The 14,554-nt window shown below is 45.5% G+C and overlaps 1 protein-coding gene across 1 annotated transcript in view; it reads right to left on the bottom strand.

Moving 5' to 3' along the window:
- Positions 1 to 6,867, bottom strand: part of DIS3L2 (DIS3 like 3'-5' exoribonuclease 2) — a 249,191-nt gene extending 242,324 nt beyond the window's left edge. Inside the window, exons 1-2 of the mRNA XM_065410584.1 lie at positions 6,786 to 6,867; positions 2,874 to 4,111 (exon numbers count right to left, since the gene is read on the bottom strand). Of these exons, the coding sequence (XP_065266656.1) occupies positions 2,874 to 3,567 (694 nt within the window). The 5' untranslated portion in view covers positions 3,568 to 4,111; positions 6,786 to 6,867. The remainder of the gene's footprint in view (positions 1 to 2,873; positions 4,112 to 6,785) is intronic.
- Positions 6,868 to 14,554: the final 7,687 nt, after the last annotated feature.

Genomic DNA, 14,554 nt, shown 5'->3' on the forward strand with positions numbered 1-14,554 from the left:
AACACGGCTACCCCTCTGATACTTAACAAAAGGAAACTGAGGATTCACAGACCAATGTAGTTTCATTATGCAAGTGCAGTAATCTGTGACAAACTACATAACTTGAAAAGTAAATTTATTGACATGGAAAGAACAAAGTTTAAGGGCTTATCTACGTAATAGGTTAATCCACACTAGAGGGGTGTCAGGTTTAGCCTGGGGCACTCTAACCGGCCCGCATGGACCCTGTTGGTGCACATTATTGTAGTACTGTTTGAAACAGGAGGACATTAACACACACTAGGGAACTTCTAGTGTATACCAGCAGGATCCCCACAGGCCAGTTAGTGCACAGTATGCTAGTGTGCATTAGAATTTACACCCCTCTAGTGCAATCATAGAATCATAGAATATCAGGGTTGGAAGGGACCTCAGGAGGTCATCTAGTCCAACCCCCTGCTCAAAGCAGGACCAGTCCCCAGACAGATTTTTATCCCAGTTCCCTAAATGGCCCCCTCAAGGATTGAACTCACAACCCTGGGTTTAAAGCAGGCCAATGCTCAAACCACTGAGCTATCCCTCTCCCCCTACATGGAATACACCATGTAGACAAGCCCCAAGATATTATTTTAAAAACTTCCCTTTTGTTGCTTTTTTGTTATGATAGTGCTCCTTTGCAAAGAGGAAAACAGTAAAACTATGACAACCATTTGTTATTGTTGTACATTATGGGGCAGATTCCTGTATAAAATCTCAACAAAGCATGTTGTACCATGACTCAGTGACAAACTGGAAAACAAATCCTTTTGCTTATCTCAGCCCAAGAGACAATCCTGTTGCTCTAACAGAGCCTCAAGGAGGCTAGGTCTGTCTTTGGGTGTGATGGGGAATACTGGGGGCAGATGCCTGTTGAAACTTTGCTTATACAGGAAGGTATCTGACATAGCTCTCCCATCAGAACATGCTTAAACTTAGCTAGGTGGGAGAGACCTGTTCTAGAAAGAGGTTGTGTCTTTTTAGCATGGGCCTCGGTCAGAGTGAAGTAGAAGTCAGGTAACTGTATAAACACTACGATGTGGGGGACTAGGTGACCAGATGTCCCGATTTTATAGGGACAGTCCTGATATTTGGGGCTTTTTCTTATATTGGCTCCTATTACCCCCCACCCCCATCCCAATTTTTCACACTTGCTATCTGGTCAGCCTATGTGGAACAGAGGCGAATGTATTCAAGGAACTCTTCCCATTTCACTCAAAGACAGAGGTCCCTCAATGGCCTGTTTGCTTTGCAAGAGAGCAAGAATGGTTGTGACTAGGGTGCACATTTTTATAAGAAGTTGTTTTTATAAATCTTAGTTTTGAAGCCAAAAAGCAGTGTGTCTGGGAACGCCCCCCATAGAGAACATCTCATACTGAGGAATTATTAGGTATTTTTCAGCATGGCAGAACTGCTACCTCTGCTAGGGTGAAATGCTCTATACAACTAACAACACGAAGCTCCTGAAGTAAATATCCAAGTTTTTTCAAAAGCTGCCAGTTCACTGAAAAGTAGAATACAATAGAAAATTGCGCTGTTAGAATAGAAGTACTTGTGGCACCTTAGAGGCTAACAAATTTATTTGAGCATAAGCTTTCGTGGGCTACAGCCCACTTCATCAGATGCATAGAATGGAACATATAGTAAGAAGATTATATACACACACACACACACATATACAGAGACCATGAAAAAGTGGAAGTAGCCATACCAACAGTAAGAGGCTAATTAATTAAGATGTCAACTGTCTAAAATGGGCCAGCTTGATTATCACTACAAAAGTTTTTTTTTCTCCTGCTGATAATAGCTCATCTTAATTAATTAGCCTCTTAAGAGTTCGTATGGCTACTTCCACCTTTTCATGTTCCGTATGTGTATATATATATATATCTCCTTACTATATGTTCCATTCTATGCATCTGAAAAAGTGGGCTGTAGCCCACGAAACCTTATGCTCAAATAAATGTGTTAGTCTCTAAGGTGCCACAAGTACTCCTGTTCTTTTTGCGGAGACAGACTAACATGGCTGCTACTCTGAAACCTGTTAGAATAGACTGATGCAATAAATACAAAAGTGTTTTCTGTAACTCATGTCAAAATATTTCATACAACCAATGGTACACTTAATTGTAAGTATTTGTTAGAGAACTGGACCTGTTAAGCAAAGTTTGCACAATCATATGAATCATCTTTGCAAATCTCATGAAAGATAACCATCCCAGGCACCAGATCTGTGGGCCCAGCCTCTCAACTACGGGAATCAGTGTAAACAGATATTATGTACCCTGGTTCAGTGATGGGGTGTAGTTTGGCAAATGTTAAATATTTATTAGATTCTTACTCTGTGAGCTGTGATAAGCATTACTCCCACTTACCAGACTGTAAAGTTGATATCTCTTCTCTGTTTATTACAGTAAACTTAATGTAGTGACATTTATCATCACCTGCAGTAGACTGCCCCTTAGCACAGGCGATCCAAATGTTTCACCATAAATACTATGCACTAGAAAAAAATCCAACCCATCTACACCAAGAGGTTAAACCAAAAATGCCTGACATTGAGCTAGTGATCAAGAGACTTTTGTTAAACCTAATACAGAGGCAGATTTTTTCCTGCGCTATTTTCAATTCGCAATAGTTTAAGAGATGCAGCCACTGTACTACTGCTGGGCACAATCCTTCTCCCTTTGTTGTCAATGTCAAAACTACAAATAACTTCCAGGGGAGCAAGACAGGCTCATTAATTGTAACTCATGTGACATTAACAAATATGTCATTTTCAATGCCCCTAAAATTTTACATTAATCAATGCACCATTCACACAGCTTGTTAGCAGCTTAAACCAGTGAACAGCTCACCTTGAATTTGACCAGAAGACAAGTGACTGGTTTTCCTGGCATTTGCTGCAGGCAAATCCATACTAAACTGCTCATCAGTCAAGTATTCATCTGCTCTGTCCAGGTTGGCAGGACACTTGTTCCTTTTCTTATGTTTGTTCTTCCACACTTCCTCTTCGTCCTTTTCTTCAGACCCAGAAGATTTCTGCAGAGAAGTGCCTTGTGTTACCCTCCCACCCAAGGCATCACTCACTTTTAACAAGTCAGTTGCAGGTCCATGCTGTTTTACATAATAATCTTCCTCTACTTGAAGGTTTCCTTCTCGACCAATGCTGGGATCTCTTTCATGAGGCCGTCTGTTAGCAAAGACTTGGCTTTTATCTTCATTCAGTTTCTCAAATCCTACAAGTGCAGGCTGTTCCAACTGAGATGTTTTGATTGGTGAATAGCTATGTGCAGTCAAGCCATTTCTTGCCAGAGCATCTCTCATCATGCCTCTCTTCACAGAGGGTTCTACATCAGAATTGGAGTCGTTGAGGCTGCTCTCTTCTAGCTGTATCTTCTGTGCAATGTGATTTAAATAAGATCGGAATCGACCGCTGTGGTGCTTTTGCACAAGCCTGGCATAAGCATTCTTCTGGGGCAGAGCAGGCTTGCTTAATCCATCTTTGGTAAGTTGGGTAGAAGCACCTTTCACATATCCCAGCTGATCCATGTTCCAGTAATATGCCCAGACTTTAACGTGTTGTAAATAAACACGGGGGGGGGGGAGGGGGGCGGAAGGGTTATTGTCTCAAAACAAAGGATCAAAGAATTGATTACATTAGCAAAGATGTGAAAAAGTTTATTGAACGAGGATTTCTTGATCTTTAAAAAATTCCAAGGTGATGAATAGTTCAGATTTTACTGTAGTATTACCATATCAGAAGCTACACTATATTAAAATTACCATCAGTAATCCAGGAGTGATCAAACTATGGTCTGCAGACCATATCTGGCTATAATCCATCCAAAATAGAGGCTTGGGCCAAATGATTACATTCCAATTCTGAATGATTCCTTTAATCCTCTCTTCCTTGCCTTTGACAAATCTTGGCAAATTAGGGCAGCAACCGATGGACGTATTAGATGTATCAAATTAGATGTATCAGAAGTAAAATTTGATCATGTCCATGTCAGTCTCTCCAAAAATAACTGCATCCTTACTGAATTGTTTAGATGTTTCAACAACAAGGACATATCTCTTGTCACTTTGTTTCCTGTAAGCAAAAAATAGTTTCTTATTTTCTACTGTGACTGACAACAGGTAGGTCTTTGAAGCCACACTACATGAGGGCTTTGCTTCAGATTCTAAGACTGTCCACTCCAGTTTCTCTTTCCATATATAAATTACTTTCAGTACAGTAGGCATATAGTGAACTCACTAGTATAACTGAACATCTTGCAAAGGCTCATCAATTTTTGGTGTACAAGGTAGATAAACTTGTTGTTTTCACCGTGACTAATTTCTCTAGAAGGCATTACTACCTCCACTTTGAGGGCAGCAGGGTGAAGTGTATAAGGATCTAGTACCTTTCACTCTCATTTCAGCTAGTCTAGCTTCATAGCAGCAGAAGTGAAATAGAGTTGAGCATGTTTCACCAAGCTATTACTCAACAAAGCTATAGGCAGAGACATGGTAAAATCATTAATTGGTATAATGCCCAAAGGCAAAGTTCGAAGCCATAAATGATATAATGGAGCCCAACACTGGAACATCTCCACAGTGTTTGCTGCATTCTGCAGAGTTCCAGAAAAAGCTTTAAAAAAAAATTTTCTCTCGCTCCAAATTTCTCACAACTTGACATGGTATTTAACTGTTCCAAATCCAACTATAGCAGCCACAAACATGTCACCTCACCTGAACTATTCATTTGCTGAGGTGTGAATTTGACAGCCTAGCTGGGACCACTCAGATGCTAAAATTGGCAAATACTGGAGTCTAAAAAACAAACAAACAGATGAAGTCATGAACACTGTCTTTATGAATTTTTTTCCCACACCTCTTTCCACAGTATAGGGATCTGCATATGTGTTCCCCAGAGCAGGACTTTCTTGGCACAAAGCTTCAACTGGAAAAAAAAAAAAAAAAGGGTTCCCTCTCTCCCCTCCATACTGTAATTTTTCCTCTCAGTTGCCCATCCTCTCCCCCCCCCCCCCCCCCCGTAGTAGTTACAATGAGGATAGGCATGTTGGCTTTTTCTTCTTTCTGCAAGCTGCTAGCACATACAGTACTGCTTAGGCACAGGGTGCCCAACAGAGACTAAGGTTTGTGGAACTAGGTTTCTCCATAGTGTGCTTACTTATGCCCTTTCAGAGTAACAGTACACATTGCAACTTGGTTTAATTAAGAAATTGTGAATAGTCTTCACAATGCAATACAAAGTGAAAATAAATCCCCGCATAAACTGGAAAAATTCCCTGTGCGGTTTTGCATCTCTTCCTAAAATTTTCCATTTACCCTGGCATAGGTAGGCTTTTCTATTTGACTGCAAGATTATCTTACCACCAGAATTATAAAAACCCTCAAAAAGGTAGGTCTACACCAGTGGTTCTTAAACTGGGGGTCAGGGGGTCACGAGGTTATTACATGGGGGGGTCACGAGCTGTCAGCCTCCACCCCAAACCCCGCTTCACCTCCAGCACTGGTCTACACTGCAAGAATTAGTGGAAAATCTTACAAGTTCCTTAAGATGTTACAATTCCTCATCGGTGCAGTTTTCTCCTGTCCTTGCCTATGAGTAGCAGCAGAGACTCAGAACTCCCCTGCTTGAGATGCAGTTAGAGGTGGGCAAGAGGGGTCAAAAGCATCCCCAGTTCCAGCAGCCAGGAGGGAGAGGGGAAAAAAGAAACCTTTTGCAGAAGGCAGGTGTGAAGCTTCCTCCACTTCTCCCAGGAGCCAGGGAAGGAAGTTCCAAACTTAATTCAAAATTAAAGTTGCAAAGGTTATTTTAAAATAATGGGGGGTGTACCACTACTGGCCTCCAACATTATTGCACCAAGTTATGAATACAAGATTCTTACAATAGCATCAGTAAAGGGTTAAAAATGTGCGTTGCATATTTTCAGCAATGCAACACACTAATTACAACAAAATACTGGGCATAAAAATTAAAGCTCTTTAACTTCATCTCCATATTTCATGACTGGGCTAAGTGGCTGTGGACCAATCCCTTAACTTCTATGTCTTGACAGTAAAGTAGGGATACTACCACCTTATGTGGGGCAGTATTGAGTGGAAAGTGCTTGGAGTTCCCAAGTTGGAAGGCAATAGAAAAAACTAATAATACTTCAAGTAGCAGTGAGTTAAAGGGAACCCAGCAAGAGAGTCTCTTGATCAAATTTCATCTCGGCAACAGGTAACTCATTGCATTTGCCCATGCTAACAATGACAAACGATATCCACCCATGAGAGCATGTTGGAGCAACACGCGTCGCAGGCCAAGGAGTGGAACAGTCCGAGTCTGTGAGAATCCCACGTTTGGGGACAGCACGCGCACACTGCACCGTGCCAGCCGGGGGACAGATCGCGTGACAGTTCAAAGCCACTAAAGGGGTGCTGAAGAGCTCCGCCTTGGCCAGGGGTTACTGGGGTGAGGGGGTGGCGAGAGACACGTTCCCCGGCTACCAAATGGTCTCAGCCCCGCCGCGGCAGCGGGGCTGGGGCTGGGGCGAGGAGACCAGACAGGGGCCGAGCCAGCGAGCGGGACCGTCCCAGCCCCAGCTCGGAGCAGCAGGGAAGAGGCGGCCCCGCTCGGAGCTAGACGCCGGGGCCTGGAGCCCAGAGCGCCCCGCGCAACGCCAGAGCTTCAGCGGCCCGGGGCCAGCAGCAGCGGGGGAGCTCCCACAGGGGCGGTGGCTGGGCCCTGGGGTCCCGCCGGCCCCGTCACTCACCGGCCGGGCCACGCCGCGCCGCTCCGTGCCGTTTAAATGTCCCAGCTGAGCTGAGCGCCTCCCTCTCTCCTTCCGGGGCAGAGGTCGCCTACGGGCCGCAGCAGGGACCAGAAAGCCTCGCGCGCGAAGCCCACCCCATCCTCTTGGGTGGGGGGAGGAGCCACTCGGCTCCTTGCAGCCCCTCCCACCCCCATGAATGGGGTTCATGCTTATCCTCTACCTGTAGGAGTCGCCCAAGAGCTCATTGGGGCCCTCACCCCTCCCAAGTGTGGGGAAGGGATCCTTACCCCCCCCCCAAATCTGGGGGGTTTCAGTGGGGGAGCCATAGTCACCCAGCTTGCAGGGGGGTTAGTGAGGTTCCCCCACCCTTCTCCGCACACCCAGCCCCATCTCCCCCCCTGCTTCCCCACACACTCCCGCCTCCCCACACCCAGCCCCATCACCCCACATTTCCCCTCCCCCCTTCCCCACACACTCCACCCTCCCCACACCCAGCCCCATCCCCCACACTTCCCCTTCCCCCTTTCACACACACTCCCCCCCTCCCTACGCCCAGCCCCATCTCCACACACTTCCCCCCACCTCCACACACACTCTCCTCAGGCTGCAGGCTCTTGGCAGGGAATCTTTTCAGTGGAATTTCACTGGGCCACTTTCCTGCTCCCGCCCTAAACCGCAGCATGGGCATTCCCAGCCCGTGAGCTGCAGAGATCCAACAGTTGGTTTTCACTCTGCTTGGCCTTGCCGCTGTCTCTTGCTACCAGCTATCAGACACGAGAGAGTTATTCAGAAATCCCGCTAAGGGAAGCTCTTTTGGGCAAGGCCCATCCTTCGGTTCTGTGTTTGTACAACACCTAGCACAACAGGCTGCTGGTCTGTGAGCGAGGTGCCTTGGCACCACCACAACACAAATCACGAACAACAGCAAAACGCTGCTGCTTGGCAAAGAGTTCTACAAAACTCATCCATCTCTTCCACCACCTCCCTGTGGTGAGCCACCCCCTCAGCCTGTCCTCATTCCATTCTGAAGGATCAACGTCTCAATTATTTCAATAATCAAAAGACTAAGGGCAGGCCCAGTGGGCTGTGGCTAGTGCACTCCCTTGCCACATGAGAGGTACAGATTAGAAGGCCAGCCCTGGTCCCTTACTCCCCAGCCTCCAAAGGACTCAGAATGCTGCAGAGGGTGCCAACCCCAGGGAGGTGGAAGCCTCACATCATGTTGCTCTGAAGCAAGTTAGGCAGCCAAGATAGGCTCCAAAGGGCCCTCCAAGGAAGGTCGCCAGGGATGTAGGGATAAATAAGGGGCAGGCTCATCCTGAAGGTGTGAGGTTGGAGGGCTGGTTCTGGGAGATCAGGTTTAGGGAGCATGTTGGAGGCTTTCCTAGGGTAAAGGAGAGGCATTGGGTTAAGGGTGTGTTGTGTCCTTGCTCTTACAACATGGACAACTGGGTTCCAAATAACCATGTTATGGTTCACAATCATGCTGGAAGGACATAATGAGTGGGGTCCAGCAGGAATCAGTTCTGTTCAATATCTTCATCAATGATTTAGATATTGGCATACACTTATAAAGTTTGCAGACAATACCCAGTTGGGAGGGGTTGCAAGTGCTTTGGAGGATAGGATTATATAATTCAAAATGATCTGGACAAACTGGAGAACTGGTCTGAAGTAAATAGAATGAAATCCAATAAGGACAAATGCAAAGTACTCCACTTAGGAAGGAACAATCATTTGCACACGTACAAAATGGGAAATGACTGCCTAGGTAGGAGTACTGCAGAAAGGAATCTGGGCTTCATAGTGGACCACAAGCTAAATATGAGTCAACAGTGTAACACTGTTGCAAAAATAGCCAACATCATTCTGGGATGTATTAGCAGGAGTGTTGTAAGCAAGACGCAGGAAGTAATTCTTCCGCTTTACTCAGCACTGATTAGGCCTCAACTGGAGTATTGTGTCCGGTTCTGGGTGCCACATTTCAGAAAAGATGTGAACAACTTGGAGAAAGTCCAGAGAAGAGCAACAAAAATTATTAAAGGTCTAGAAAACATGACCTATGAGGGAAGATTGAAAAAAACTGGGTTTGTTTAGTCCAGAAAAAAGACTGAGAAGGGACATGATAACAGTTTTCAAGTACATAAAAGGTTGTTATAAGGAGGAGGGAGAAAAATTGCTCTTCTTAACCACTGAGGATAGGACAAAGAAGCATTGGGCTTAAATTGCAGCAAGGGAGATTTAGGTTGGACATTAGGAAAAACTTCCTAACAGTCAGAGTGGTTAAGTACTAGAATAAATTGACAAGGGAGGTTATGGAATCTCCATCATTGGGGATTTTTAAGAGCAGGTTGGACAAACACCTGTCAGGGATGGTCTAGATCGGGGTAGGCAACCTATGGCACGCGTGCCGAAGGCGGCACACAAGCTGATTTTTAGTGGCACTCACACTGCCCGGGTCCTGGCCACCAGTCCGGGGGGCTCTGCATTTTAATTTAATTTTAAATTAAGCTTCTTAAACATTTTGAAACCTTATTTACTTTACATACAACAATAGTTTAGTTATATATAGACTTATAGAAAGAGACCTTCTAAAAAGGTTAAAATGTATTACTGGCATGCAAAACATTAAACTAGAGTGAATAAATGGAGACTCGGCACACCACTTCTGAAAGGTTGCCGACCCCTGGTCTAGATAATACTTAGTCCTGCCATGAGTGCAGGAGATTGGACTACATGACCTCTTGAGGTCCCTTCCAGTCCCATGATTCTATGTTTACTAACTATATACAAAAAGACAAGGCTTAGCTGCATATATATACTGCTGCTCTGGTAGGTTCTGACGGCCTCTGCAACAGAAGATAAGAAGGCCCACTAAGCTGCTCCCAAACTATTTAAAGTGACACTACACAACTCCTCTATACTATATGGTGTGTCCCTAGGGAGGGATGGACTATGGAGGTTGAAGGCAAGGACAGACAGCAGAAGGCTGGCTGACCAACTGAACGCATTAGTTTCCCTCCAATGTGCTAGGGTCCAAAGTGGAGAGAAGAGGAAATTCTTACACTGAGGGCCAAAGGAATGGAGCAATTCACACCTCTCTTGCCTGGATCCTGAAATCAATGGGAGGTAAGTTCCTAAGGGCTTGTCTTCACATATAGCGCTACAGCTATAGTGCTTAGTGAAGACACTACTACGCCGTTGAGAGAGTGTCGGCGTAATTAATCCACTTCCCCGAGAGGCAGTAGCTATGGTGTCAGGAGAAGTCCTCCCATCGCCATAGCACTGTCTACTCATAGGGTTAGGTCAGTATAACTACATCATTCAGGGGGGTGGATTTTTCACACCCCTCAGCAACGTAGTTATACCGACATAGACCAAGTTTACACTACAGACCTAAGCACCTTGGAGGATCTGAGCCTTTGATTTTATTTCAGTCTCGCTGGCTGCAGAAAGCACGGCATCAACTTACAGTCCAATGTTTATCTTTACAGTCAGAAGCTAAAAGCCTCATTTTGGCTACATTTTCATTCTAATTCGAATATACATCAGGGATGCCAATCATCTAAATTTGAAGGATCCCTGTCAGAAACCACCCAGCGTTGGATGGTCCATCCTGACACACTGCAGACGTAGTGCAGGGAAGCTTTTGATGAAGCTACCCAGCACTTACAGTGGTGTAATAGAGGAAAGAATTCAGATCCCAGACTCTGATTTCCTGGGCCATTAGATTCTACCAGTGTTACAGAAAGAGAATGTGCAAACCTTATGGAGAGAGGGTGATTGCACCACTCGGGAGGCCCTGGACTATTAGGACCCCGTCCTCTTCAAATTCAGGTCAGTGAGAGCTTTGCATTGACTGCAGTGGCAGTGGGGTCAGGCCCCCTCAACTGCTGTAGATTGTTAGCTCTGTGGGGCACGGACCATCTTTTTGTGTTGTTTGTACAGCCCCTAGCACACTGGGGTCCCGGTCCATGACTGGGGCTCCTAGGGGCTATGGTAATACTCATAGTAATAATTTTGAACTCTGACGAGCATCTTATTCAGAAGGAAAATGACAGCAAGACAGAGCTTTACAGGGGAAGGTGATGTCGAGTGAGGGGAGAAATAGGAGGATACACAGAGAGTTTCAGCAGAAGCCCCAGTAGGGTGGCGAACTACATTCAAAAGAACATTACAGGTCAGAGCCAAGGCTGGACTGCACCCTGCCATGGCTGGGTACCAAGGAGCTCCAAGCTGCAGGTGAAATTTGACAGACCAGATGTGCTACATGACTCCAATGTGGCATGGGGAGTGAAGGACAGAGTTACATCCTTGACTGGCAACTATCAGCTTAAGTCAGACCTTACTAGCAGAGGGACAGCATGGTTGGGTGGTTAAAGCATGGGACAGGATCAGGAGATGTAAGTTTTAGTCCCAACTTCACCACAGGCTCCGTGTGTGACCACTTATTTCTACAGTACTATTATATAGGGTGGTGCCTACCAGCCCCAACTGAGATCCGGGGCCCATTGTGCTGGGCACATTACAAATGGTTAGCAAGAGACAGGCCTTACCCTGGAAAAGTTACCAATTATAACATCTCTGCACTTAGCTTTTCTGTACCTGAGCTCCCGTATTGTCAAATGGCAGGATTGCGAGAGACTCATTTTAGAAGCATAGAACCATAGGGTTAGAAGTGAGCGCAAGGGTCATCTAGTCTAACCCCTTGCCAAGATGTCAGATTTGGTGTGTCTAAACCATCCAAGACAGATAGCTCCAGCCTCCTTTTGAAACCCTCCAGTGAAGGAGCTTCCACGACCTCCCTAGGCAGAAGCAGTTGAGTCTATTTACCACTCCCCCCAATTTGCATCATCTGCAAACCTTATCACTGATGATTTTATTATTTCTTCCAAGTCATTCATAAAAATGTTAACAGCTTAGGGCCAAAAACCAATCCTTGCAGGACCCAAGTTGAAACACACCCATTCTATGCTGATTCCCCATTTACAATTACAATTTGAGTGATCAGTTAATCCATATAATGTGTGCCATATTAATTTCATATCTTTCTAGTTTTATAAATCAAAATGTCATGTTGTACCAAGGCCAATGACCTATAGAAGTCTAAGCATATTACATCAACACTATTACCTTTATCAACCAAACTTGTCATCTCATCAAAAAAGAAAGTTAATTTGACAGGATCTATTTTCCATAAACCATATTGAATGGCACAAATTACATTATTCTCCTTTAATTCTTTATTAATTGAGTCCCATATCAACCACTTGATTATCTTGTACAGGACTGATGTCAGACCAGTAGGCCTATAATTACCTGCGTCATCCCATTTACCCTTTTTAAATATTGGAATAACACTAGCTTTCTTCTAGTCTTCTGGAACTTTCCTGGTGTTCCAAGACTTATTGAAAATCAATATTAATGGTCCAGCGAACTCCTCAGCCAGCTCTTTTAAAACTCTTGGGTACAAGTTATCCAGACCAGATGATTTAAAATTGTATACTTTAGTAGCTGCTGTTTAACATCCTTCCAAGATACTAGTGGAATGGAAAGAGTTATGATATAATGTCTTTTTCCCCTCAAACACAGAACAGAAATATTTATTGAAATCTGCCTTTTCAGTATTATTGGTAGTTCTACCATTTCCATCAATAATTTTGTGGGGTTCTGAGCTCCTCCTGTGGAAGGAGCTGAAGCAGAGCTAAGCGTTATTATTACTACAGGAGTGCGGATTGGTTTACAACAAAAGACTAACCGCATGGGCTGTAAAGCACGTTAGAGGTATGAATTGAACATCACAGGGTTTAAAGATGCTCCAAACTCAAGATGTGAAAATTCTTCCTCAAAATAAACCAGCATAGACAAGAGAAAACACACACACACCCTTCTCCCTACCACAGTAAATTCCGCCTCCACCGTGGCACACAGGGTGGGGAGGACACAACAAGCCGTTACCCGCAAGCCAGGGGCACAAGTAAGATGGACAGAAAAATGAGGGAAATGTAGTTTTAGCCTGATGACAGACTCACCATCAGGCCTGGCCAGGGGGGAGGCAAGAGGATTATCTTTGGTGCTGTGCTATAGAGGCCAGGTCCCACACCCACTGAAATCAGCCAAAATCTTTCCATTAATTTCAATGGGCTTCAGATCAGGCCCTGAGTCTTACCTCTAAGGTCACTAGTTTAAATCCAGTCCAGGCCAGTGATCACTAGAAGTTCTTCCCACCTGATGGCGGGTTGGTTTCCCTGTGTAACAGGAGATGGGGATCGCAGTGCCATTCGTATGGACGTGTGCACATCACACAAACCACTCCCACAACTGCCACTCATTGGAACCTTTCTTGGAGGTCTCGGTGGGAAGGCCAAAGCTGAAAGTTGGCCATGGAGACTGACCGCAGGCACTTTTGCAGAGCACTCTAGGGGAAGCAGGGTGTATCCAGCGCTCGCTGTATCTATCCCGGGAGTGATTTCAGTCTCCAGCCTGCCATCTTTCGCCAGCACTAGAATTCACATACAGGTTAAAGAAGAACAAAAGAAGCCGCATGCAGTGTTTGTTCTAATTCTGTCTTACATCTCTCTAGGCATTTATATCATGCTCATCACCATGCTATCTGAGCACCAGCATGGAGAGATGGAACTCACATTCTGGAGCAGACTACTTGATATGGGACCTCCAGAAACAGCATCCCTGCTAGCCTCCAGTGAACATCTCAGGCAGGACACCTTTCCTACACTCCCCAACCTTAAAGGCAAAGCTCACTTTCAGCTAGCCAGAGTGCAGGGAATTCCAGAATAGATTCACAGAACAACTGTGGGTCACTCCTCCCTGCTTTCTGATGAGACACTGAAATTTGCATGACTTCATCTACTGGCTATGTTGAGTCGGGAAGACAGAGCAGAGAGAGGAGCTTCCAGGTGTCCAAGGGGTGCAAACTCATCACAGGTTCCAACACTGGGATATGTTCAAGAAGCCTGACCTGCCGCACCACTCCCACCCCTACCGCTGAGCGATGCTGTTGTGGGAACAGATAGGAGAGGAAGATGGAGACCTGCACTTGAAAGGACAACGTACGTGTACGTACGTACGTACGTGTGTGTGTGTGTGTGAGAGAGAGAGAGAGAGAGAGAGAGAGAGAGAGAGAGAGAGAGAGAGAGACAGGTTGTCAAAGAAGCTATGTTGCATGCACATGCAATCATTTGGCTGCACAAATTCAGCAGATTAGGCATGCAGTTCCACGACTTGCGTATGCAAGTGTCCATTTGCACACATAACTGATGGTTTGAGCAGCCACAAAAGGGAGGCGCAGAGGTCAGCAGCTTTGGCAACACTTATAAAAGGGGAGCTGGTGAATGAGGGGTTAACTCAGCGAGCACTTCACCTTTGTCTTCAGCACAGCTGGTTCCGCTCTTTGGCAGCGAAAGCCTGTCAGGTCTAGTGCTGTCAGGGGAAGGAGCTCTGCCAGCAGCTGTCAGTGACGTAGCATCTTCAGGACAAGAAAGCAAGGCCGTGAGAAAGAGAAGTTTCCTTAACCCTGTGAGCATCAGCTACCGGGTCCCAACAAAGTGGGCACCTACCACTCCATGTAGATCTGACTGCAGCCTGAGGGCATGTGTCATCTGTCTCTCTGGTCCCTTGGTGCTGTATGCCACAGGCTCCCATAAGAAGCATATTTGCGTGGAACTGCTCTCTTTGCAAAGGGTCTCCCCCCTTCTCTCCCAGCCTCGCCTAAGTAAAGCAAGTGGCATGTGGTGCGGGGTTAAGAGGGA

This window comes from Emys orbicularis, chromosome 9 (genome assembly GCF_028017835.1).
Source record: "Emys orbicularis isolate rEmyOrb1 chromosome 9, rEmyOrb1.hap1, whole genome shotgun sequence".
Taxonomy (NCBI): domain Eukaryota; kingdom Metazoa; phylum Chordata; order Testudines; family Emydidae; genus Emys; species Emys orbicularis.